Source organism: Bos grunniens, chromosome 22 (genome assembly GCF_055505025.1).
Source record: "Bos grunniens cultivar Pamir isolate PY7600 chromosome 22, Bosgru_T2T1.0, whole genome shotgun sequence".
Taxonomy (NCBI): Eukaryota; Metazoa; Chordata; class Mammalia; order Artiodactyla; family Bovidae; genus Bos; species Bos grunniens.
The window spans coordinates 32,670,916-32,698,235 of NC_141186.1; the positions used below are offsets into that span (position 1 = coordinate 32,670,916).

General features: G+C 41.3%; 1 protein-coding gene across 11 annotated transcripts in view; it reads left to right on the forward strand.

Annotated features, from left to right (window-relative positions):
- The window catches only part of FRMD4B (FERM domain containing 4B), a 358,959-nt gene that overhangs the window by 282,182 nt on the left and 49,457 nt on the right, over positions 1–27,320 (forward strand). For 10 of the 11 annotated variants that reach the window (XM_086366868.1, XM_086366871.1, XM_086366869.1 and 7 more), the window contains 2 exons: positions 1,969–2,025; positions 2,829–2,851. In XM_086366868.1, the coding sequence (XP_086222994.1) occupies positions 1,969–2,025; positions 2,829–2,851 (80 nt within the window). Of the gene's footprint in view, positions 1–1,968; positions 2,026–2,828; positions 2,852–27,320 lie in introns of those variants that run through there. The other variant, XM_086366874.1, reaches the window with a different exon arrangement.

A 27,320-nucleotide genomic window follows, 5' to 3' on the forward strand; every position in this document is an offset into this window, starting at 1 on the left:
TGAAAAGTTGGTGTGTAAAATACTGTTCAAATGACTCATCTAAGATTCTGATGAAGCAGAGGGGTCACAGGGTGGCAGAGGAGTTGGCAGTAATTTTCAGTAGATTTTATTCATCTTTAGTTTAGTTTTTTTTTTTTTTTAATATTTGAACTAACACACTTGATCTCCTCTCCAATTTTAAGACAAATTTAACTTAACGAGGTCAGGTCTAATTTCAAACTCAAAGATGTTTTTTAGCCCCCCTCCCCCCCCGCCTCCCCCCCCACCAAGCTCTCCTCCCTCTGCATGAGTTTCTTTTTCTTTGAAGAGAAGGGATTCAGCCTTTCTAAAATTTAAATGTTGATCAGCGCCTTCCTCACCTGTTGGATTAACTGCTTCATCATCTTTCACCAGATTAGAAAACCACTGTCTCTTGCCTGAAAGACAGAGGGCAATTGATTTCTGCAATCAACCTGGCTTCTTTGATTTTATAATCTGTTTCTAGAGATTATAGGCAAGCTTTGAATTCCAAGGCTCTGGGCCTGTCAGCTTTTGAAGCAAAAAACTTTGAAGCAGATCCTCTGCCTCAGGTTTCAGAAGGAATACTTAGATGTTGGAAAATGAAGTTAATTTGTTTTCATTCTGTAATAAAAGGGAAACACAGATAATTATCACTGTTGACATTGTAACATCCCTGATTTGGGGGTTGTATATTTTAATTTTATGAGTTCTAAAAGAATTGTTGTTACTAGTTTTTGTTTTTTGGGTTTTTTTTTTTTTTTTTTTTTTTGAGAAGCCCAGTCAAGTCATTTGGAAACTTGAGAGAGAAGCATAAACCTTCCAGAAATTCTCACTGAGCTAACTGCTCCTATAAACCTACCTAATGTGCATTTACTTTAAAACTACTAAATTACTTACCACTGATACACTTGGTGTAATTACAAAACTCTTCAGCCCAGATTCAACAGGTAGAAAGGAGAAAGAAAATGTGCAGGGCAATTTGCAGACCTGTGTTCTTAAACACTATGCAGTCTGAGTACTAATTATACAGGATTTACACAAGGAGAGGGTTATATGGAATTGTTTTAGCATGTGGTAATGCTTATAAGCTAGCATCTTACCCCCAAAAATTGTTTTTTAAATAATGACCCTAGTCTACTACTCAGTGTTGAATTTATCATACAATGCAATAATGGTATTTACTTATGTCATCACATTTAACAAAATAAACGAAGGTATATGTGAGTATTATTGATAGAGGCAGTCCCCCATCCCTTGCTCCCCCCGCCACCCCACCACACACACTTGTGTATCCCTTCCTGAGTAAGTATTCCTGTTAATTACAGCCTCAAACTCCTATTCTTCTTTGGGATCTTAAAAAATAAAATACTGGAAAAAGGATAAATTAGGATTCATCAAACTTCAATATAAAGCAACAGAATTTTGGCCTTTTAAGCATTTGCTGTAACTGGTTCTTAAGGCTTTACATTTTCTCTATAAAACTATAAATATTAATTCAAGAGTCTCATTGACACAGAAGTGGAACTTACATTTTTTATAATATTTGCATTGTGTATGTATACCAAAATAATTGCTATGATGCAGGAAAACACTAAACAAACTAAGAAAATCGGAGCGTAAAAATGAACTTAGATAAAAATTATTCATGCATTTAGAGTCTGTCTGAATTTTCAGTCATGTGTGTTCCTTCCAGAATACTGCTCTCAAAACACAATTTCCCACAGCTAATTAAAGCGCACACTCTCTCTTTTACACACACACACACACACACACACACACACGCTGTGGCTTCCCCTTAACCCTGGATGTGTCTCTCCACGCCCCCCCTCCCTTTCCTCCGGAATGGTATGATCTGCATTTGATCGTAAACTGGAGGTGCCAAGCTGTGACAGCTTCCCAAACTCCACAGCCATTTGCTACGACCTAGGGCAGCCTGTATTCAGTGATGCTTTCCTTTTCCTCCGACAGGGGCAAATCGAAGTAGACAGCGAAACTATCTTCAGGTTAGCGGCACTCATTCTACAGGTAAGAACTGACAAACCGCTTTTTACTTGCTTGTTTTGTGTATTGGGTTTTGTGAACTGCCTGAAATTCGGAGACTTTTGCATGGGCCAGTAGCTGATGTTCTAAAGTCGCCTGGTTGTTTGCCAGAATAAGATGTGAGCCACCGTTTTCTGTTTTCGTGTGGTTTAAATGATGAGGGAGAATGTGGCATTGTGTGTCTCAGAAGAAAATGAAATTTAGACTTCACTGAGGAAGGAGCGTTAAGACCATATTCCTGGCAAAGAGCTCTGGGTGACTTGAATTTGGGAGGTGGCAGTTGTCACAACAGCTGTAATCTGCATTTAAATTTAGTAACTTTTGTATACTTTTTCTTGAGGTTGAGTTAAAGAGCCCTTTAATTCTTAAAGCCATGCAAAGTAGAAAAACAGTGGGTTCTATGCTGGTTTAAAAAAAGAAAGTAAATGGCATGTGTTGGTTTATCTGTGTAATGATTTAAAAGGTCTGCATCTAGACTAAAAAGTGTGCTGCTCTGGTAGACAAGCATTTATCACGTGATCTTCGAAACTTAAAAGGAGAAATAATCATTTATGTGTTTTCAGATAGATTTGTCTTGTCTGTTAAAAACAAGAAAAATTAATGAGTAATAGCAATGTCCTAAATGCCACATTTTTCTCCAGTGTGGTAGATAGGGAAAATGTTCCTTGTGGAAAAAAAAAAATTCGAAACAAAACTCGGGCATTTTAAGAGTAGAGAATGATCAAGAGTAAAAATTCTTTTAGCTTGATTAACATCAGTACAAACTGATCATCTTTTTTTTTTTTTAGGAAGCCAAAGGGGATTACACCAGGTATGGTTCCTTTTCTGATATAACTATGCAGAATAACTCACTGAATCTTTTAATGCTATTTTAAATAACAATGGATGCAAAATCAAAAGAAAGTAGATCCCTAGGCGAGAGACGGAGGTCTCTTTCCTCTTCAAATAGAAACCTATTCTTTTGTGAATGAATCCAGGCAATGAAGCTTTCCAAGCTGGAGTGACAGAACTTGTTCTCAGAAATGCTCCAAAGTTCTATTTTCTGTCATCTGTTAGCAAATGAAAAAATCTATAAAAAGCTTGGGTAACCCATTCTGATTTTTTAAACTTATACTAATCCTGTGTTTGAAGAGATATACTATAAGCACAAAAAGATTAAATCCATCAGCTGCTTAGTTAAGGGATTAATAGGGGCTTTCTTTTTGCAGCTGCCCTGAAGGGGCCTCATCCTTCATACACTTGACCTAACAGTTGTATTGTTGCCACCGAGACACTTACTGGTCCTAACTGCCTAACTGGCCAAATCATCAGAGAGTGTTTATATTTGAATTCACCCTCCTCTGTCATCTCCAGTCTGTTCTTTTCATGCAATAGTTGCCCTTGGAGTAGTAGAAAGGGTTAAAGGTGGAGGCCAGGCCTCTGATTCGAAACAGCTCACAGGCTGACGACTGGCTGAAAGCCTCGCCTCTACCGTGTTAATGTTCCACTCCGGGTAAACTTTACCAGTAGATTATTTACAGATCAACTAGTATTCATTCCCCGCCAAGTCTTTGACTAGTGTGCTCCTTAACAGACTGATAACCAGATCATGCCTTCCAGGCTTGAAAACTTGCAGTCTCAGAGTCATGCTTCACTTCAGAAACTCGTGCACTTTCCACATCTGCCCATTTAATTTGGTAGAATGACTGAGGCATCCACTTAACATGCCACGATCTACTCACCGCATTCTCTTTTCAGCTCTGTTCTGTGATTAAAAAAAAATTTTAGGTTAGTGAATAAGCTTTGAAGGAATCATAAAAATTACTGAAAGTGCAAGTCACTCAGTCAAGTCCGACTCTGTATAGTCCGTGGAGTTCTCCAGGCCAAAATACTGGACTGGGTAGCCTTTCCCTTCTCCAGGGGATCTTCCCAACCCAGAGATTGAACCAAGTTCTGCATTGCAAGTGAATTCTTTACCAGCTGAGCCACAAGGGAAGGCCAAGAATACTGGAGTGGGTAGCCTATTCCTTCTCCAACAAATCTTCCCTGATAGCTTCTTTGATAATTTTTTCTAATTAAAAGAAAATGTCAAGGCATTAAAAAGAAGATAAATTAGTCTCTAGGTCGTTAACATCAAGAGCAGCCGTGTTCTCCACTCTTGTCTTCCCTGGAGGAGCCATATTTCCTAGGAAGATCAGATATGCAAGGAATTCCTTCGCTAGGGGCTGAGTCTGAAGTTGATTTATAAATGAAGGCTTTCAGGGCCAACAACTCAGACTCCACTGTCTGTGCACTGCTAACCCTTCCTCCCCCACTTTCTCCTGGTCAAGCATGTGATGGACACCCTCTGAGCCTCATTTCCCCATCAAGATAATGGCACCTCCTTCACAGGTCTGTTGTGAGATTAACTGTATGGAAACATTGCCCAGAGCGGTATCTGGCATGCAGCAAGCTCTCTATACACTTTGGCTGTTATTATTAGCTATTAAAGTATCATTATTTCCCTCTTCATTATCATCATCCTGTCCCATCTCTTGGCAACCTCTGAAGAGCTTTTTGGGACCTACACAGGTATGAAGAAGCTGTAATCACATGGCAGGGGAAAGAATGAAAGAGAAAAAGATTGATTCCGCAAACCTCCTTTAGGGAAAATGGCTTGCCTGAGGCAGAAGAAGTCTTAAAAAGAACTGTACTTGGGTAGCCCAGACCTTTTAGCCCTAAGATGTCAAGTTTGGAGAGTTAGTCTGGCCAAACCCAAGTTAATCGTTTTCCTTAATTTCAGTGTGTTCCTGGTGCTTTCCTGAGTGATTACTAAAGAAATGGTGGACAGTGTCTTGAAATTGTCTAAACCATGCTGAGTAGTAGAAGGAGCTTGGAACTGGGAATCATGAAACCAGCACCGTGAAATTGAATGAGCCCTGTGCTCATTCTCAGCCTCCATTTCCTCATCTGTAAATTGGGACTAAGGAAAATGAGACTTGGCTGGGTAGTTTTGGCGCTATGAATGGATTCAAGGACTTTGTAGATTATAGTTTGTTGTACGAGCATTAGTTACTGCTGATGAGATTGAAAGAATAGGAAATATGAGCTTTTGTCATTGGGTATATAAAGAAGCAGAATTTTTGCTCATTGCCACCACTCCTTCCCTATTTGATCTCCTCCTCCCCTGAATGGAGAAGGTATATTTTTCCTCCAAAGTTTTGTTATAAAACTAATTTAGGAAAATCAGGCAAAAATAAAAAGTAGCCTTTGTGGCAATGTTATATACTGTTTAGAGTGAAGACATTAGAACCAGACAGACTCACTGAAGTCCCAGGTCTGCCCGTTATTACCTGTGCAATCTTGAGCAAGTTATTTAAATTTACCAAGCCTCAGTTTCCTCATCTGTGAAATAGGGCTTTTATTAGTGTATACCCCATAGAATTGCTATGATGACTGATTGAATTAATATATGTAAAGTGCTTAGAATGGTTCCTCCAGTCGCCGCTTTCATATTCCATCAAATTGATGGACATAATCTACCACTCCTCTGTTGTCTTAAATATGAATTGCTTCCCATTTTTTGCTGATATAAATAATACTTTGATGAACATCTTTGTGTAATTGGGATTGGAGTTATCTTTGATTATTTTTCTAAGTGATGTTTCTCCAGTGGGAACAAGCAAAGGCAAATTCCTCAAAGGAGGTAAAGTATGAAGTGCTGAAAGGGAACTTATACACGCCTGATACTTCCTTGATTCCTTCCAGAGAATCTGTTTTTCTATCCAGAGCTCCCTCAGTGACAGTTCTGAACTCCACATCTCTCTTGGCTTACATGCCATGGCTTTTAGAACTTCACTGAGTTTGCTCACTGAGGTTTAATTATGGATCAATAAAGATCCTCAAGTACTACCCTCCTGGAGTAGAGCCATGTGGCATTTTCAATTAAAACACTGATTGAACACCTAATTCTTGAGGCTGCTCTGGGCCACCCACTCCTTGTAAATATCTCATTCTTTCTCATATTTAGCATTTCTAAAGCTGAACCCGCCAGCATCCCAGCCCCCAGACCAACTCCCCCACTGCCTCCCCTTGTATAAGCTCCTTTCTCTCTTGAATCATCTCTCAGGATTTTCCCTTTTCCCTCCCACCTTTCTCCTCCACCTCAGACAGCTCCCTTCTTTCCTTCTATCAGAACGCCGGCTTTCTCAGCCGTCAGTCTCCTCCAGTCAGCCTGACTGTAAAAGTATGCATGTGTGTGTTGATTGTTTGACTGCTTTCTGTAACATTATTTTAATAGTCCATGCCTGATTTCATTCAGTTCCTACCAGTTTTATCATCACCATTTAACAAATTAATGGATGGAAATTTTAGGCCAAACTCACTCAAATAGTCAGTGAGTTCCTGGATCTGTTCCGATTCCATTGTGTACCACATAATACCCACACATAACCCCCTGTTATCTTCTTAAGACATAAATGTGATCGTTGTTGACTTCCACACATCTCTTATCTCCCATTGCATAGACATCCACCTTCCAAAACCCTAACCTGGCATTCAAGGCCCCATATAATCTGCATTAATACATTTTAACTAGCCACGCTCTACCATTCATACTCCTTAATATTTGTTCCCGACTCTCTTCTCTTTTCTTTACATACCCTATACTGTTTCGCCATCATGGCTATGTTCAAATTCTTCTTCCTAGAATGCCTTTTAAAACAACAATCCTCCTTCTCATTTTGTTTCTGCCCTCTTTCCTTCAGAGTATTTTCAGTTAACACTATCATAACCAAACCTTGCTCTCTGGAAAGTTAATTAAAATAGTGGCGTGAGGACTTCCATTTTCTTTAAATAGTTGACAGCCTGAATTTCCAAGTCAGCCCTTAAGCTGCAAAGATAACAAGCTACTTGGGTAACACAACACAGACAAACAGGATTCCTGAAAGCTGACACGGCGAGGTTTTATCACTGAGCCAGCTGCAAACGACTTTGTAAAAGCAAGGCATTTCTTTTCTTTTCTTTTTTTAAGATCCCGAAAGGTGGAAATTACCAAGAAACTGTGTGACTAGGGCACTTCTGCTTATAAGAAAAAGTGACTACAATTTCATTTCAGTGCTGGGTCAGAATGATAGCATATTGTCACCTAGCTTCAAATGGGTAGGAATAATGCACAATTTACAGCTGTGCTACAAAAATAGCAGCTGTTTCCCATGGGAAAGGAACTTCTCTAGATGCCTTGAGAGGAGTTAATGAAGGGAGGGGAAAAAAGAAATCAAAGGCTTTTAAAGAACTTGTCCTCCTACTTGTTACCTCTAGAGCACTTAAAGCTCTAAAATATCATTCCATTTCTGGGACCTTTAAAATCAGTGACGATGTTTAAAAAAAAAAAGCAGCTCCCATGGGCTAGGTGCTATGTTGAGTATGTCCTTATATCAATGGGAGGCAGACGTGAAGAGGAGCTTTGGAATTTAATTGCTTGGGTTCAAATCCAGGCCCAGGTACTTGCTGTAATACTGTGGATAACTAACTTCGCTGGAATCTGGAACTCAGTTGCTTTGTCTCTGTTGTTCGGCTTTACTGTTGCTATTAGTGTTAGTCCACTGAACCTTCCCACCAATCCTGTGATGACAGGCATTAGTGGTATCCCCATTTTACAGAGAGGAAAACTTAGCTGTGGAGAGAGTAAGTAGTGGACTGTCCAGGCCACATGGCAGGAGTGGCCCAGTTAGGACTCCGTGCCTGATGCTCTTGACCTTTGTCAGGAGTCTCCTGTTTAGTATTCTAACACAAACTTAAACTTGTAAGAATCATTACCTTCCGTGCTGACAGAATAAAGAAGGCTGACTTGACAAAAATTTAATGTTTCTGTCTGATTTCACACCAGAACTTTAATGAATCAGCAAAGAGCTTTTGTGAAAAACCTAGTAAGAAATGACTTTTCTTTCTCTTGGTGTTATGGCTATTTTAAGGCTTGATTTAAACATAGTTCTTTTATCAATCAGTTCAGCACATTAATATATAGTTTTAATGATTGGTTAGTACTTCTATGTGTCAGGCTGTTTTACGTGTTTTACAAACAGTAACTCGTTAATCGTCATCTCTACTCATGATATTGGTGGAATATTATTCCCACTTTACAACTGAGATTAAGACACTTTGTGTGGGTAATATTTATATTACTCAATTATGGTTTAACATTTCCCCATGACTTCTCCAGATGTTGAGTTGTTACATTGAATAAACACACAAGATAACAAGTAGGGAGCTGCAGACAAATAAGCCTGGGAACTATATTGTTAAAAGCAGAAACCAACAAATACTATGAAGCAATTATGCTTCAATTAAAAATAGATAAATTGAAAAAAAACTCAACAGAGTTTAAGTTCTTTTTGATCAGTTTCAAATCCACTCCTGTGCATGGCAGATCTCCCAGAAGAAAACACATAAACAGTGTTTCCCACACTTTCTTGTCCCTGATGTTCGAGCCTTACCCAGACCAGTGTTCTGTGCACTTCACTTTGTGAAGTGGGGGCTTGTTTATTTGGTGAAAGCTCAGTATTAAAATGCTTTTAAAAGATAAGCAGTTCCTTTTCTTTGTACTGCCTGTCAGATTCTTACATCTCTCAATTTTAATTCCAATAGCTCTTAAGGTAAACATTCATCAAATTCTGAACTTGCTTTTTCTGAAGAGCCCTGAATTTGGAAAGAATCATCCATCCCATACAGTGGGTGCTTTTTCATCTGCTCTGCAGATAGAGTATTAGGGCTGCCCCCATATTATGCATTGGGACCCTCATTTCACGCATGATGAACTAACAAGTGACATACCCATGACAGTTCAGGTTGACAGGACCAGACTTACGGTCCCCAGGTCTCCCCTACCATCGCAGAGTACCATTCTGACTTACACGTGTATCGGGAGCCCTCCACAGATCCTTGCTGTCCCTGATGGAAGGCAGTGCGGGCAGCAGGCAGTGGACTCTCTGGTAAGCGGTGTTATCAGTGGAGCGGCCCCAAGCCTAATATTAGTCACTTGAGGAGATAACTTAAGAGTGAGAAGGCAGGAAATGAGCACTCCATCAGCACTGACCTTGGAATGCTTGGTCTTTTTCTCATTGCTGGACCCTATTCACCCTTGTATTCAATAGATTAAACACCGAATACCTAACAATATACAAGGCACTGGACCACTAAGGGCTGTGGTGGAGGCAGACTAAGTTTCCGGTCTTTTACTACTTAGCCACAGTCATTTTACATCCTTTATAAGAGACACTGGAAAGTTCTGGGCCCTGGATTCAGACAGGCAGGCATGAGCTGAATGAGACAAGCCTTCCTCATCTACTAGTGACATGACCTTGAGCCAGTTCAAGCCATTGAACCTAAGGTCCCTTTTAAAAAATTTATTTGTTTTTAACTGAAGGATGATTGTTTTACAATATTGTGTTGGTTTCTGCCATATATCAACATGAATCAGCCATAGGTATACATATGTCCCCCCACTCCCGAACCTCCGTCCCACCTCCCACCCCATCCCACCCCTCTAGGTTGTCACAGAGCCCCTGGTTTGAATTCCCTGAGTCATACAGCAAATTCCTACTGGCCATCTATTTTATATATGATAGTGTTTCCATGCTACTCTCTCCATTTATCCCACCCTCTCCTTCCCGCCCCCCAACACCTGTGTCCACAAGTCTTTTCTCTATGTCTGCATCTCCATTGCTGCCCTGCAAATAAGTACATCAGCACCATCTTTCTAGATTCCATATATATGCGTTAATGTACGATATTTGTGTTTTTCTTTCTGACTGACTTTGTATAATAGGTTCTAGGTTCATCCACATCCCTAAGGTCCCTTTGCTTTAAGGGATTTGTTGTGAGAACTGAATGAGATCACACACCTTGCAGGATGCCTAGTACAGAATGAAGACTTGGTACCTGGGACTTTGCTTCCACTAAGTCTATCGAGTATACTGAGATGCATTGTTGTTGTTTTACCATGTTAACTTTTTTCTTTTTTTAGTTTATTAGTTTTTGGCTGTGCTGGTCTTTGGTGTTACACTAGGGCTTTCCCTAGTTGTGACAGACGGTGGCCACTCCTTGCTGCCGTGTGCGGGCTTGTCATCATGCTGGCTTCTCCTGTTGTGGAGCACGGACTGCAACTTGTGGACTTTGGTAGTTGGGATGCATGGGCTTCGTTGCTCCGACACATGTGAGATCGTCCCAGAAAAGGGTTCAAGTGTATGTCCTGTGCATTGGTAGGCACACTGCTCACCACCAGCCTATCAGGGAAGTCCCCCTATCTGAACCATTTTAAGTTGCTGGACAACCATCACCACGTCCATCTTCAAGATCTTCCATCTTGAAAAATGGAAACTCTGTACCCATTACATAATAACCCTTCTCTCCTTCCCCCTAAGCCTCTAACAGTCACCATTCTACTTTCCATCTCCACAAATTTGCCTATTCTGGATGCCTTATATAAGTGAACTCATACAGTATTTGTCTTCCTGTGACTGGCTTCTTTCACTCAGCATAATGTCCTCATGTTTCATCCATATTGTACCATGTGTTAGAATTTCCTGTGCTTTAGGACTAATATTCCACTATATGCATTTACCACTTTTGCTTATCCATTCATCTGTGAGTGAATACTTGGGTTACACCACTTTTTGGCTCTTATGAATAATACTGATATGAACACAAATATCTTTTTTGAGTCCTGAATTTCAATTCTTTTGAGAAGAGAGATGTATTTTTAAACAGAGTCCCTGGCTTCCAGACACTCCACCGTTCATTGGAGTGAGGGTGGGATGAAGGCATTGGAATGTAGGATGGATATCAGATCCTTGTTCTAAATCATGAGATCTCAGCAAAAGTAACACTTAAGAAGCTCAGTACTTACATTAGAATACATTTGTAGGTGAATATTTATTGACATGGAAAAATGATTACAATATAGAAAATAGAAAAAAGCATATGTATCATCCTTTTTTTATTAAAAAAAAACATGTATGCCAATATATTCAAATCTATGATACATGTATAAAAACTAGTCTGTAAGTTATAGCACAGTGCAGTAACCTCTAAATTGTTTTGTTCATACAGCCCCATTCATTTGTATACTTTTAATTATTTATTTCATTATACAGTTATAGATTTGAAAGTGAAAGTCACTCAGTCACGTCTAGTTCTTTGCAACCCCATGGATTATACAGTCCATGGAATTCTCCAGGCCGGAATACTGGAGTGGGTATCCTTTTCCCTTCTCCAGAGGATCTTCCCAACCCAGGGATCGAACCCAGGTCTCCCGCATTGCAGGCAGATTCCTTACCAGCTGAGCCACCAGAGAAACCCTAAAATACTGGAGTGGGTAGCCTATCCCTTCTCCAGAAGATCTTCCCAACCCAGGAATTGAACCGGGGTCTCTTGCACTGCAGGCAGATTTTTTACCAGCTGCGCTAACAGGGAAGCCCATAGTTGTAGACATGGAGAACTATATTAGCATCATGTATATTGTAAAATACTCACAAAAGAGTCATCATCAAAAGCAGTGACATAGAGTAACATGTTCAAAGAATGCATACAAAGAAAGTATCATTAGAAGATGTAGTATTTTCTTTCTGCACACCTACAGACTCCCCACCAAAAAGACTGCTGTAGAGTGGATTCTGAAGTTAGGCAAAACTGAGTTTGACTCCAGATCCTGCTTCTCACTGGTGAACAATCTTAGCTGTGTTACTGAACATCTCTCTACTGCAGTTTCCCATCTGTAAATAAGAATAATTACAGGTCTTTTTAAAAAGTAAAAAAAAATTTTTAATTGAGGTATGATTGACTTGTAACCATATATTAGTTTCAGGTATATAACATAATGATTCAATATTTGTATGTATTACAAAATGATCACCACAACAAGTCTAGTTAAAATCCATCACCATACATAGTTAAAAAATTTTTTTTCTTGTGATGAGGACATTTAAGATCTACTCTCTGAACAACTTTCAAATTTGCAAAACAAATTTGTCCTGTTTATGGTAGAGGTAAAAAAAAAAATTAAGCTGATACTATTGTCATGACTGAGTTATCTTGGGATGGGTGGGATAGAAATGTTTGCAATTTGCCTTCTTCACATGTCAGTGTGTTTTCATTTATTGATAATGAATATACAGTGCTTATGTCAGAATTTTTTTAAGTGTTATTTTGTACTGTTATAAAGCTCATAGATTAGCACAGTGACCTACAGATCTCTGACACTGCATCGTTTTTCAAAATGAATGTAAGATTCATGGAACACTACCCACTTGACCTAACGGAAACTTCCCAAACCAAGGCTTAAAGCCCTTCCCTGCCACCCCAGAGCAACAAGGCAGCGAGCTTGTGATTCCCCCTGGCATGTGGGGGGCCCTGTCCAGAACTGCTGGCCCCCAGGGGTCTGTATGCCTTTGTGAACAGGCTCATTTACTTCTGGGCACAGGCGCCTGAGGCTGGGCAGGCAGAAAGGAAACAATTAAGACAGTGGAAACCTACCAGGGAAAAATGCTGTTGGCGGGGCAGACTTCACCAGGGTGTGACCTGTGCAGTCACACAGGGCCCCCTGCTCAGAAGGGACCCACGCTCAGTTTGACACTCTTCTGTAGCCATCTTGAGATTCCTCGTGATTTTTTAAACAAAGAAGCTCCATATTTTAATTTTTCACTGGGTCTTGCAAATTGTGTAGCTTGGTCCTGGTTGTTGAAAACTGTAAGGCCTGGGTATTAGATGGATTATTAAAGAAAGGATCCTCTTGTAGGCGTCTAAACAGGTACTCCGTTGATGAAGGTGGAACCTCACAGAAATCGGCAAAAAAGTCCTTTTGCATGTACGTCTGGGAACCTCTTAGCCTCTTTCTGATTTCAATACGTATGATCTCCCAGGTCCGAGGCACAGGCAATAACATGACCTAGACCTCCTAGGGCCATTATGAAAATCAAGAGAGAAAATGCCCATAAAAGCGTTTGAACTGTGCCTGGTACCTGTAATTCTCATTTCCGGCAGCAGTGGAATATCATCAGCCCTGGCTCAGACCTTGGGGTTTCACTGGCTTCCCCTCAACTCCTGGCAACCACCATTCTACCCTCTGTCTCTCTGAATTTCTAAAGTGTTTTTATTTTCAATATTTACAGATTTTTGTGTTAACCTCATTCTCAGCCTAAGTCATTTTTGTGGATTATATTTCTTCTAAAAGACATGAAGTTTCAAAGTAGACAGTATCAGAGTTCTTGGCAAGCTGGCTAATGTTTAGAAAAAAAAAGTCTCTCATCACATTTTCATTATTATAAGAAATTCTTCAGATTCTAAAAAAAAAAAGTAGTTTGACAGTTGACCCCTATCAAGCATGCAGATGGACAGAGTAATTTGTCCTTGGTTACAAGTTAGACAACAGACAAGAGTTTAACAAAGGAATTCTAGATGAGAGGACGCTGAGTTTCCCACAACACAAGCTGGTTTCTTGTCTCTGGTAGAATGCAGAGATAAGGAGGGTCTGGTACAAATTCCATGGATTGGTCATGATGTTGGAGGAGCAAGTTTCAAGGCTGCACTTCCACCAGTTACCGTGGGTTCTGTTGAATCAATCCTAAAGCCACTTACAACTAGGGACTTGCCAAGCTGCTTCCAAAGTTCTTTACCCATGTGGTTTATTACCAACTGTTAGGATTGCCAGACTGAACACATAAAATAAACAAGGGATAACTTTTTTTAGTGTGTGTTCTAAATGTTTAATCTGGCAACTCTAACCTAGATCACCCACTGGGGATTCTTCTCAGTGTTAAGAAGCCACCCCTAGCCTGTTTTGAGGATGAATGAAGTAAAGTGTTTGGTATAATTGTTGGTCTCCTGTGCTGTGATCAGAAAGGAAAGAATACATTTAATGAACATAGGCAGGTGCCTTCATAGCAACATAGCTTCATAGCATCTTCCCAAGAATGCCAGAAAACACATCAGTATCCCTGTCTTTATAATGAGGAAACCGAGGCTTACATAGGTTAGTTTAGGTAAGTCCTATAAACATGGAGACCTGGAACTGAATCCAGTTCTAGATCCTGACCTTATTACTGCACATCACAGGTCTAGGGCCAGCCAGAGCACGTCTGTTGATTTGTTTCTAAGTATGTGATGGTTTTATAGTGGCCTATGTCCCAACCCTGGCTGCCCATGTACCAGCTCTGGTGGGACAGCAGGCAGCCAGGTGACCTCTCTAAGCCTCAGTTTCCTTATCTGTAAGTTAGAAACAGCTTCTACACCTCAGTTTGCTATAAGGATTGAATGACATCCTTTTTTTTCTCTTTCTCTTTTTGTATAAGTAAAATGCTGAGCACTTGTCTGCCACATAGCACATGCCCTTTTTCTTTTAGAGCCACAGAAGTTTCTAATTGATTGTCTTGTGAAGGAACAGAGAGGTCCAAGGCAGCTAGAAACCAAGGGCAGCCTAGGAATGTATGCTCACAGTAGAACCCCAAGGAAGGAGCTGCATCTGATTAAGATGAAGTGGGGTGTCCCTCCTTTTCCCAGAAGGGATGGGGACATCCCTAGCTTCTATAATCCTTTCAGTTCTCACTTTCCACTCCAAAAAGGCGACTGCCTGATTTGGCTTGAGGTGCGATCAAGACCTGATTAAATGGGGTGGGGAGGAAATCCCAAGAATAGAAAGACCCTCTGACTTGGGAGGGGAGGGGAAGAGTTCTGGCTCAGCCCTGGCTTTTCCGGCCCCTCCCCCTGTTCTCTCCACCCAGCTTCCCAGTTCCCTTCTCTCCTTCCTCCTCCTCCCCTGCTGCAGCTCAGCTTAAACCTGGAGTCCTGAGAACCAGCCAGACAGCCTCTGGTCCTCTTGATCTAGCGCCACCTCAGCTAAAGGCCCCTGGTAAGTCTTTGGTCGCTGGGCCCTGTTTCCCGCATCTACAAACTCAGGGTCAGACGAGACTAACTCAGATCTCTTAACCAGCTGGCAGGGTTTGGTCTGAAGGGGTGGGAAGTGAGGCAGGCACTTTATTTTAGCTATTATGAAATCGTCTCAGTCTGTGAGCAGTTTTACTAAAAACTGTTTGCAGTAATCAGTGGTGGCATTAGAATCGGGTGGATCTGAGCCCTAGCTTTTTGCCTTGGCATATGATTGACTATGAATGAGATTGACCGCTTGTTTCCCTCTTTCTCCAGCTGCTCCCAAGCCCTCTATCCTGTAACAGAAAGAACTCGTCAAGGGTTGAGATTTTGCTATGACCTTTTTAGCTAGGATTACAAATGGGGCATCAGGGACTTCCCTAGCAGTCCGGTGATTGAGATAACCTGAGTCCGCTGCAGAGGGTGCAGGTTTGATCCCTGGTCAGGGAGCTAAGATCTCACATGCTGGGTAGCACAGCTGGGAAAAAAAAGTGTCAAACTCAATAAAGTTTGAAAAATAAAAATCAGGGATTAGGAACACCTTGTGTGGTTTAAGGAACCTTTGTTGGATGCTAGGCTTCTCAGATGGGTTTGCATGCCCTAAAATTCTGCTAAAAATGACTGCAGTCTGACTTTGTAGCTCTTAAAAAGTTTTTTTTTTTTTTAAACTAAGTTTAGAATCTTTGCTATTAGAGGACAGCTACATATAGTAGTTGGTTTGGTTTAAGAAGCACTGAGTGATAATGCATATTCAGTCTGGTTATCTGTAATCAGATCTTTGTGGTTTAATCCAGATTTTTACTAAACCAGATTGTGTTGTTCAATCATCAAGTCTTGTCTGACCCTTTGCAATGCATGGGCTGAAGCACACCAGGTCTCCCTGTCCCTCACCATCTAAAATCAGATTATCTAGTTTTAAAAAAGCAACCTATCTTTACCCTAGAAACTAAGTTTAGTAGAATCAATGAGTGGCCACTATAATTACAAATTCCAAAACCTCAAGTTAAGCTGGCAAAAGCCTTCTCTTTTCTCCTTTGCTCTCCTTCCTTGTTTTCTGTCCCTTCATTTTGAAACTAGAGAAGTTAGGCAGAGTTGTCCAAGTGTAGGCTTGGAATCATATCAGCTTCTTTTTTGCTGAGTTTAAATGAAATCTCTTTTAAATCTCAGTTTTCACATCTATGTAACAGGGATGCTGGTGATAATAGCAGAACCTGTAGAGAGGTTTTAGCCCAGTCTCTGAAGCCTAATAATGTTCAGTGAGTGTGAGCATTTCTTTTTAGGGACTGAATGGAGGTACCTACTCTGTTTGTATAACTGCTGGGTCAGCCTTGGAAGGGTCTTCCCAGGTGGCTCAGTGGTAAAGAATCCACCTGGCAATGCAGGAGATGCAGGCTCCATCCCTGGGTCGGGAAGATTGCCTGGAAGAGGAAATGACAACCCATTCCAGTATTCTTGCCTGGAAAATCCCATGGACAGAGGAGCCTGGTGGGCTACAGTCCGTGGAGTCACAGAGAGTTGGACACGACTGAGTAACTAAACAACAAGGGCCTCAGAAGGGTCTCCTAAAACTAACCTACTGGGCTTCCTCAGCCTCTTTGACCTTCTTTCCTGTTTTAAATTGTAGATTTTATCTCTTTCTTGAAAACCTCCCTGTGTTCATATTATGTGTTCATTCTGTTATTCTGTTCCTGTGGTTCTCAAGTCATTTATTAAACAGATTGCTGGGTCCCAGCTTCAGCCCTTCTGGTTCTATAGGTCTGGAATGGGGTCCCAGAATTTGCATTTCTAACACATCCTCAAATAGTGCTGATGCTGCTGGCCAGGGGGTTATAAGAGCTACTGTGTTTTCTCATGCTTGACAACCTTTAATATCCCTTTACCTGGGAATTAGTAGAGAGAAATTTACTGTTAGAATTCCCTAGTTATACAGTCAGGAAGGTAATGAACTAGATTCATCATTGAAGGCCAAGTTCCCAGATAACTGAAAAAAAAAACATGATTTTTCTTTTTTAATTAAAAAAGGGTGATGTGAAGGCTATCTGGCCACTGAAAAAATGCTCTAAGTAAACTGATAATGTATCTTAAACTGCTAACAACCAAAGTGTTGACCAACACTGATATCATAGTTGAGGAAATTAGTGCTTATGTTCTGTATCCAAGATCCTTCTAATAATACCATGGTTAAGCAAGCTGTCAGGGCTTCCCAGGTGGCACTAGTGGTAAAGAATCCGCCTGCCAATGCAGGAGATGCAGGTTTGATCCCTGGGTCCGGAAGATCCCCTAGAGAAGGAAATAACACCACTCCAATATTGCCTGGAAAATTCCATGGACAGAGGAGCCTGGTGGGTACAGTCCATGAATCACAAAGAGTCTGACATGACTGAGCAGACATACACACATCCTTAAAGACCAGGTCCACCTGGAATGCTTTAGTAGTTGCATTGACACCTGTTACACCATTTAACAAACATTAAATACACTTTTTCTGGCTGTTGTAATCATTGCCATGGCCCGTTCCTTCAGTTTAGTGCAAAACTTTGACAGCCAGGTCAGCTCTCCAACAAGCATAGATAAGAAAGGGCTTATCACCAACCTCTGTGCAGGCAATTCCAGAAGACTGGCAAACGTTTCTAATTTACACCAGTTCCTAATGACAGTAAATCTTTAGCTTGCACAGAGCACAGTATTAAATAGAGCTCCCAGCTGTGACAACTCGCTTGGATTCTCGGAGGCCCCTTAAGCTGTCTGGTAGACTTTATCTTGAGTGTTCAACAGGCATTTACTATAGCTTTTTTATATTTGCATATGCGTTTAATGGGACTTCCCTGGTGGTTCAGTGGTAAAGAATCTGCTTGCAATGCAGGAGACCTGGGTTTAATCCCTGGGTTGGGAGGATCCGCTGGAGAAGGGATTGGCAACCCACTGCAGTATTCTTGCCTGGAGAATTCCATGGACAGAGGAGCCTGGTGGGCCACAGTCCATGGGGTCACAAAGAGTCGGACACAACTGAGAGACTAAACAACATACATTTAATGAAACGTGGATTTTGAGTTATGCTTATGTGTGGGTGAGAAGAAGACTCCAGTCCCAGGTTACTTCCTAAAGAGCTTAATTTTTGTCTTGGTGACATTTGACACTCATTTCCATGGGTCATTGTGCTTTTCAGATAAGGAAGAGCTTTAGCATCAAAAAGAAAAGGAAAGTTTGAGGCTTGGCTTTTTTTTTTTTTTTTTTTAAGTGTTCTATAAACCTAGGGATGCTCCCACACCAAATACTGACAGTTACCATCTTCAAGGGATCTCATTCAGTGATTGGTTTGCTCCAAAACGGCCAGCAACCACCGTTTGCTAATTGCCTGAACTCCCTTGCCCTCCAGCCTCAGCATGGCAGGTGGTTGATTATAACTGTGGGCAAGTCCCCAACTAGGCACAAACAGGTGCACACATCTGCTGGGGGTGGCTGTTTCCACACAACTGCTCCAGCACACACAAAGGATGGCCTCAGTTTTGCCAGCCACGTGGCTGTCTCAGAAAGGGGTGAGGTTGGCACATTCCTCCAGGGCTTGTGAGATCAGGAAAGAAAAACAAAAGCCTGTGAAAGGGGGTTCTTGGGAATGCCAAAAACAATCATCAAGGCAAAAGGAGCCGCCGGTGGCTAACCAGTAACGGTGGATCCCGGGCCACTTCCTTCTAGAAAGCTGTCAGAATACGAACCTGGAATACCTGGTGATGGGGGCAGAGGTGGGGGTTTAGCCTAAGTCATCCGATAAAAGGCAGCATTCTTCATTGTAGCATCTGAATTCCTGTTGAAAGGATGAAGAATAGCAATTTCTGGTTTGTTACCGACAAGTAGAAAGTCCTGTAGATTTATGGGCATTGTCTCTGGCTAGGACTTAGAAAAAGCAGTCCCTCTTGGCAGTTCTAGTCAAGTGAGTCTTTAAAATAACACTTCCACTGCGTGAGGCTCAAGAACGTCCACACAGAGTGAGTGTGTTTACTCCTGGGGAGAGGCAGAGACATCTCGGGCCAGGCTTGCTTACATCCAGCTTGTCAGGGGCCCTCCCTGGGGATTCTGAGGTCGCTCCTCATTCATACAAACCCAGCCTCCCGCCCTGCCTGCCTGCCTGCCTGTCTGTCAGCCCTGGGAGGGGAGGGCCCCTCTGTGCTCTAGCCAGACCTGGGCCTCCCCACTTTTCCCCCACCCACTCGCAGGATCCACGTGGTCTCAGCTCCCAGGCAAATTCCCCAGCTGGGGTTCTTCAGAGGGTGAACAAATAAGCATTCAGCTACTGTCAGTCTACTCACACTTGAAATCCTGCCTGGTTCTAAACTCTGAAAATGATCAGGATGAACTTGAAAGTAATCCCCTGGTGTTTCTAACACTTGCCCTCTAACTGGCCCTGGACTTGCTCACCAGCACCCTACCTTTCACCCACTAGTCATATTTAACTTAGTTTTTGATGTCAATTATATCACCCGGATCACTGGATGTGAATTATATCACCGGATGGCACCACCCTTATGGCAGAAAGTGAAGAAAAACTATAGAGTCTGTTGATGAAGGTGAAAGAGGAGAGTGAAAAAGTTGGCTTAAAACTCAACATTCAGAAAACTAAGATCATGGCATCTGGTCCCATCACTTCATGGCAAATAGATGGGGAAACAATGGAAACAATGACAGACTTTATTCTTTATTCTTTTATTTATTCTTGGGGGCTCCAAAATCACTGCAGATGGTGACAATTAAAAGACGCTTGCTCCTTGGAAGAAAAGCTATGACCAACCTAGATGGCATGTTAAAAAGCAGAGATACTACTTTGCCAACAAAAGTCTGTCTAGTCAAAGCTATGGTTTTTCCAGTAGTCAGGTATGGATATGAGAGTTGAACTATAAAGAAAGCTCAGTACTCAAGAATTGATGCTTTTGAACTGTGGTGTTGGAGAAGACTCTTGAGAGTTACTTGGACTGCAAGGAGATCCAACCCGTCCATCCTAAAGGAAATCAGTCCTGAATAGTCATTGGAAGGTCTGATGCTGAAGCTCTAACTCCAGTACTTAGGCCACTTGATGCGAAGAACTGACTCATTGCAAGACCCTGATGCTGGGAAAGATTGAAGGCAGGAGGAGAAGGGGATGACAGAGGATGAGATGGCTGGATAGCATCTCTGACTCGATGGACATGAGTTTGAGTAAGCTCTGGGAGTTCATGATGGACAGGAAGGACTGGCGTGCTGCAGTCCATGGTGTCGCGAAGAGTAGGACACAACTGAGTGACTGAACTGAACTGATAATCACCAGGAAGAATGTGTAAAACATGCATGAATGGTTTAAAAAACAGATTAGAAGTTGCACAGCCATGTGACCACACCCAGTGAGGAATGTTGCCAGGGCCCCACCCCACGCCCATTGTGTACTAGCGCACCCCTTTCCCAATAAACATTCTCTGTTTCCCCGATTGTACTCTGACTCTATGGAACTTATTTTCTTGTTTTGCTTTATATTGTGTCACCTGTGTATGATCCTCTGTATTCATTTTGTTTGCTTTCGAACATATGTACAGGGGATGGTGATGTATATATTACTTTGAGTCTTGATTCTTTGCTTAATGTTTGTGAGATTCACCATATTGTGTGAAGCCAATCTGTATTTTCTTTGCTATATGGCATTCCATTATGAATACTATAATTTTATCATTTCTACTGTCATGAGATATTTGGGTTGTTTTGTCTTACTGAGAAAAATGCTGTTATAAACTTTATTCTTTTGTGTAAGTTTCTCTAGAGATATACCTAGGAAAAGATCTCTGGGTCGTGGGGTATGCAGATCTCCAAAATGATCATATCAGTAGAGTTTTCCACTATGGATGGATGGGAGTTCCTATTGCCAAACACCTTGGATGGGAGTTCTTATTGCCAAACATCTTGGCGTAACCTCTGTGCAGTCTGGTACAGAGTGGTAATCCATTAAAGGTTTACTGTGTGTTCCCCTGAGTTCCTGTAAAGGTGAACACTTGATTCTGCCTGTTGGCCATCTGGGTTTCTACCTGTGCACTGCTTGGTGAGAGATGCAAGCCCTTTTGCTGCCGGGACATCCATCTCAGCCATCCTTGTATCTTCTTGGTCCTCTAGTGTCACAGCCAGCTCCTCAACTCAGTCACTTCCTTGTTGGTGGTGACTTGTTAGAGGCTTCCTGTACTAAATACATTCTTTCAGAAAAGTGATACTATGTACTCACGGCAAAGGATGTTTTGCAATAGTGCAAAGGAACAGATTTGGAGGATTAATAGGCCCATTCTCAAACACAAAGAAATAAGGCTGTGTTTTTTCCTGAGAGTAATCTTTTGGAATGGTCCGGATTCCACATTTGTCAAAATTATTTATGTTTCTCATTTATTCATGCCCTACTGACACTTTACACTGTAAATAAATTATCTGAAACTGGAAACCAAGTTGAACTGAGAACTATACATGCTCTTCTAATAGTTTATATCGGAAATTGCAAAGTAATGGTCATGGTCTGCTGGTATATATGTTTTATAGGACCTGCAGAATGTTTTACTTTTTATTTTGACTTCTTTTTTTTTTCTGATGGAGGCATTATTTTGAAATTGCTCTAGGTAAAAAATCTGAGATTTTGCCCCTTTTCAAAACAAGTGTAATCATTATTAGGCAGTAGCGGATCTGTATTCCCATGTGACACAAAAGACCTGGATCTGAGCAGTGTTTCCCCATCAGCAGCGGTGTCTGTTATCCTCAGTATCCAGTCTCCTTTTTCTCCATATTAGTAGAATTTTTAGCGATGCATGTGGCTGCCCAAAATAAAGACTTACACATCCCAGTGTCCCTTGCAGTTAGCAAGAGCCTTGTGATGATTCTGGCCAGTGGGATTAGGGTAGATGGGCAGCTTTCAGGTTCTGCCTGTAACGGAGTGGGTATGTCCGCCTTTATTATTTTCCCCTACCTGATGGCTAAAATGTGGGTATGGTGATGGGCTATCTTGGATCACATGAAGAATAGCAGCACCCCAGGAATGGTGAAGCAACAGGAGAAGAGATTGGGCCCCTGAATACTTCATGTTATTCCAGTTCTGACTTTTATATCAAGAGAAATTAACCAAAGTGTTGATCTCTGTCTCACACAGTTAAATCTATATTCCAAGTAATTCTTCAGGTGGGCAACGTTCTCTTCCTCACAGTCCCCATCAGTCCCTACAGTCCCTGTGTCTGCTGCTGAGTTTGACTTGCCCTTCTCAGCCAGCTTACGCAGATGGATTTCTAGTGCCTCTCTCCCATGGCTCCTATTAGACACTTGCATCTGAGATACTTTTATATTCTAATGTCTGATAGTCTAAGGATGACAGAAGAGAAAATTTCTTCAAGTCTAAAAGATGCAATTAGAAGTTTTAGGGTTGGATTATCAGTAGTTTTATAAGAATCCAGGTGAGGGTTTTTCAACCTCAACACTATTGACAATTGGGGCAAGATAATCCTTTGTTGCTGGGGCCTGTCCTGTGTATTGTAGGCTGTATAGTAGCATCCTGGCGTCTGCTCACTGGCTGCTAGTAACACTTCCTTCCCCAGGTGTGACTAAATGTCTTAAGACATTGCTAAATATCCCCTAAGGAGCAAAGTTGCCCCAGTTAAGACCCACTAATTGAAAGTAGATTTCTTTTTTAATCTTTTTTAAAAAATTGGTAGATTTTATTTTTTAAGGGTAGTTTTTGGTTTACACAAGAGTTGAACAGAAAATCCAGGAAAAAAAAAATATATATATATCTTATCTTCTCTCCTCTCCCCTCTCTTCAGTTTCCCCATCAGTAACATCTTGCATTAGTGTCATACATTTGTTTCAGATTATCAATATTGATACATTACTAGTTCAAGATTGCTGGGAGAAATATCAATAACCTCAGATATGCAGATGACACCACCCTTATGGCAGAAAGCAAAGAAGAACTAAAGAGCCTCTTGATGAAAGTGAAAGAGGAGAGTGAAAAAGTTGGCTGAAAGCTTGACATTCAGAAAACTAAGATCATGGCATCTGGTCCCATCACTTCATGGCAAATAGATGGGGAAACAGTGGAAACAGTGGCAGACTTTATTTTGGGCTCCAAAATCACTGCAGATGGTGGCTGCAACCATGAAATTAAAAGACGCTACTCCTTGGAAGGAAAGTTATGACCAACCTAGACAACATATTAAAAAGCAGAGACTTTGCCAACAAAGCTCTGTCTCATCAAGGCTATGGTTTTTCCAGTAATCATGTATGGATGCAAGAATTGGACTATAAAGAAAGCTGAGTGCCGAAGAATTGATGCTTTTGAACTGTGGTGTTGGAGAAGACTCTTGAGAGTCCCTTGGACTACATGGAGATCCAACCAGTCCATCACAAAGATCAGTCCCGAGTGTTCATTGGGAGGTCTGATGTTGAATCTGAAACTCCAAATCTTTGGCCACCTGATGTGAAGAACTGACTCATTTGAAAAGACCCTGATGCTGGGAAAGAATGAAGGCAGGAGGAGAGGATGAGATGGTTGGATGGCATCACCGACTCAATGGACATGAGTTTGAGTAAACACCAGGAGTTGGTGATGGACAAGGAGGCCTGGCATGCTGCAGTCCATGAGGTCACAGAGTCAGACACAACTGAGCGACTAAACTGAACTGAAAGTTCATAGTCACATTATGATTCTCTCTTGTGTTGTACTGATTCTATAGCTTTTGACAAATGCATGTCATATATCCATGATTACAGTATTATTCAGAATAGTTTCATGGCCCCCCAGATCCTTTGTGCTCCGCCTATTCAAGTGTATTCCTTTTAAAGTAATCTAAACTCTCCTTAAAATGATCCCTAAGCCTATTAATGCTCATTTTCCTTGCTTCTCAGTGATTGATTTGTAACCCAAAAGAAGTCTTAATGAATGAATATTCATTGTTATTTAGGATGCGGGCTCATGATTAACCTTTGGTAATTTATTGATTTATTCAGTCATCATTTCCAGATATATAACATCACATCTTAGAACTGGGGTAGGTTCTAATCGTGCATAGTTAAAATTACTTTTGAAAATGTGTTGGAAAGGTGACCTGTCGAAGACCAAAATTCATCACGTTGTATTTCTCTCCATTTGAAACACATAGATGTTTCTTAAGTTAAGCAGTTAAGAAATACAGATGTTTCTTATGATTAGCGAGCATGTATTAAACGCTTAAATACTATACTAGAAAATTCTCAATATGTTGAGAAGCTGGTGCTTTATGAACATAGAAACTAAAATCATCTTAAAAGGAAGCAACTTCAAACCTTCCATTTCACACTTATTCTCAACAATGAGCTTTTGAATAGAATGATGGATAGAATTTCCCCCTTATTTCTTCTCTCTTTCACCTCTCTTGGCTGAATACATTTGCATAACTTAAAAGCAATATCATGAAATAGAGGACAAACTGAGAGTTACCAAAGCGGGGGATGGGAGGGTCAGATGGATTGGGAGATGGGAACTGACATAAATACACTACAGTGTATAAAATAAATGACTAATGAGAACCTACTGTACAGCACAGGGAGTTCTATTCAATATTCTATGGCGATCTAAATTGGAAGGAAATATAAAAATAGAGTGTATATATATACGTGTGACTGATTCACTTTACCATACAAGAAACTAACAACATTTTAAAGCAACTATACTCTAGTAAAAATTAATTTTAAGAATTACACACAAATATATTTTTTTAATGCAACTACATCCTATGACTCTTGTTTCTACATGCTCGGATGCAGTATAAACATAATACGTATTTGCTAAATGAATGAGTGAATTTGTGGTAAATAGCAGCTTCTCTTCTACTCTAGTGAGGTCTTGATCACCACAAAATTAACTCTAATCCAAAGAAATAAGTAAATGCAAGGTTGAGTTCTTTAAACTCAGCATACAGTTCACATGAACCCAGAAGATAACACACATGTGGATGGTGGTGATGATTAACAACAAAAGGTATTATCTTTAGTCTGTCACTTCAGAACATATGTGTGTATTTTCCCTTGACAAAAAAATTCGTAAGCCAACATGTTTGAAAAGGAAATGGGATTTGGAGGACAGAGGATAAAAGAAATGATTAAGAAAAATAAATATCATTGTGGGAGTTGACAGATGACCTTTCCTTTGATTAAATTGGACTGTGGTGTATTTTCGTTTTCAGGAAGCCCAAACCAGTTTCCCCAGATTGTCAATGTGGTTAAGTCATACTGCTCAGATTTCAAATGAATGGAGAGATTTATCCTTATGTAAGAACAGGAGCCAAGTGACTTTTCATTTCCTGGAGTGATTTGTAAAGCCGGATCTTTCACCTTTAGGAAGGGCCACAAGCCTGGTTTTGTAGCATTGACAGGTGCAGATCATACTATCTCCCAGCTAGGTGATACTCTGTCTATTCTCACTGAAAGATGGTAAATTTATATACAGGTTGCTCAGTGGGTTCACTTGATTGCCCTGTGGCCTGGTGGAGAAACTGATAAAACCAGCAAATGAACTTTCTGTAGACCCTGAAGGAGAACCACTCACACCACACCTCATCAGGTGACAGGAGAGAGCAGTTTCTAATCCAGCACAGTGCAACCTGGGCCAAACAAAACCAGTCAGCACGCCGTGCTTGGTTCCCCAGTTTGACCTGTGACATTAGATCTAGGAGGACTGGACGAATGCTTTGGGAGGAGATGGACCTTGAGTTCAATGTTTTGTCCTCCACTTGCAAGCTCATCTCTTCCAACATCACAATTCACACTGGGGCAAACCTCAGGAAAGCAAATGTAAAAATGCTTGCGTGATGGCTTTTGAAACTAATCGGTTCAGAGGTTTCATTTGTAAGTAGGGGTGAGGGCGAAGGGGGAGCTCTGCCTTGCCAGAGATGAGAATATTATGTGGGCTCTCTAGGACACTACTCTGGGAATCTGTCAAGGAATCAGGTGATAGAATACTGTAATTAATCTCTTGGTGGGTCTTGGCCTTTGAAGCCTTCTAGCTCCTCCACCTAATAGCTGTGAGACATTGAACAAGAGGCTTAGCCTCGCTGAAACTCACACTCTTACCTGTGAAGTTGTTGTTTAGTCACTAAGTTGTGTTCGACCCTTTTCCCACCCCTATGGACTGGTGCCTCTGTCCATGAGATTTCCCAGGCAAGAATACTGGAGTGGGTTGCCATTTCCTTCTCCAGGGAATCTTCCGATGCAGAGATCAAACCCATGTCTCCTGTATTGTCAGGCAGATTCTTTACCACTGACCCACCTGGGAGGCCCCCTTACCCCCCACCTCCAGCCCCCGTAAAGTAGTCTGGGTAAATAATAGTACCTGCCGCATGAGAAGAGTTGTGATGGGACTTTCATAAGGTGAACAGTGCCCTCCAAGTGCTTTCCATGGTGCCTAGCTCTTGGTAACCTCAACAAAGGGTGCGTGTGTGCTAAGTCACTTCAGTCGTGTCCAACTCTTTGTGACCCTGTGAATACCGGAGTGGGTTGCCATGTCCTTCTCCAGGGGATCTTCCCTACCCAGGGACTGAATCTGTGTCTTTTATATCTCCTGCATTGGCAGGTGGGTTCTTTACCATTAGCACCATCTAGGAAGCCGTAGCTAGTGGCAAAGGTATGAAGAGGCGGAAAATAAGAGGAAGGGTTACCAGTATTGTGTTTGAGAAATGCCAGGGTGGTCAGGATTTTGCTCTTTAATGCACTTATCCTAAGCTCCAGTGGATTCTTTTGAGAGTCATGTCTGTTTCAGCGGAAACTGCTTTCTTAAATACCTGAAGCAATTTAAGGGTATTTTCTATCATACAGCACAGGACCAACTATGACTGAGTCATGCTACCTCTTCTCCCTTGTGTCAAGTTCCTTAAAGATCACACCCTTCATTGGACAGCCACAATTTTGCCTTTTTTTTTTTTTTTTAAGTTTTGTTCTCAAAAGTCATTGGTTTTTATCACAATATTGTTGATTTGAAACATTATACATTTCATGTATCCATAATGACTCACAGTTTTTAAAGATTGTATTCCATTGATGGTTATTATAAAATATTGCCTATGTGCTCCGGATTTTGCCGTTTTAAAATGAGCTGATGTTTCACAAGGTACATTTTAGTTCACCTGGTACAATTCAAGGGACATCTTGGGTTTCATTGGGCTTCCCTTGTGGCTCAGCTGATGAAAAATCTGCCTGCAGTGCGGGAGACCTGGGTTTGATCCCTGGGTTGGGAAGATCCCCTGGAGAAGGGAAAGCCTACCCACTCTAGTATTCTGACCTGGGGAATTCCATGAACTGTGTAGTCCATGGGGTCACAAAGAGTCAGACACAACTGAGTGACTTTCACTTAGGTTTCATTAGAAGCACATTTTTCAAGTCATCTTCTGTGA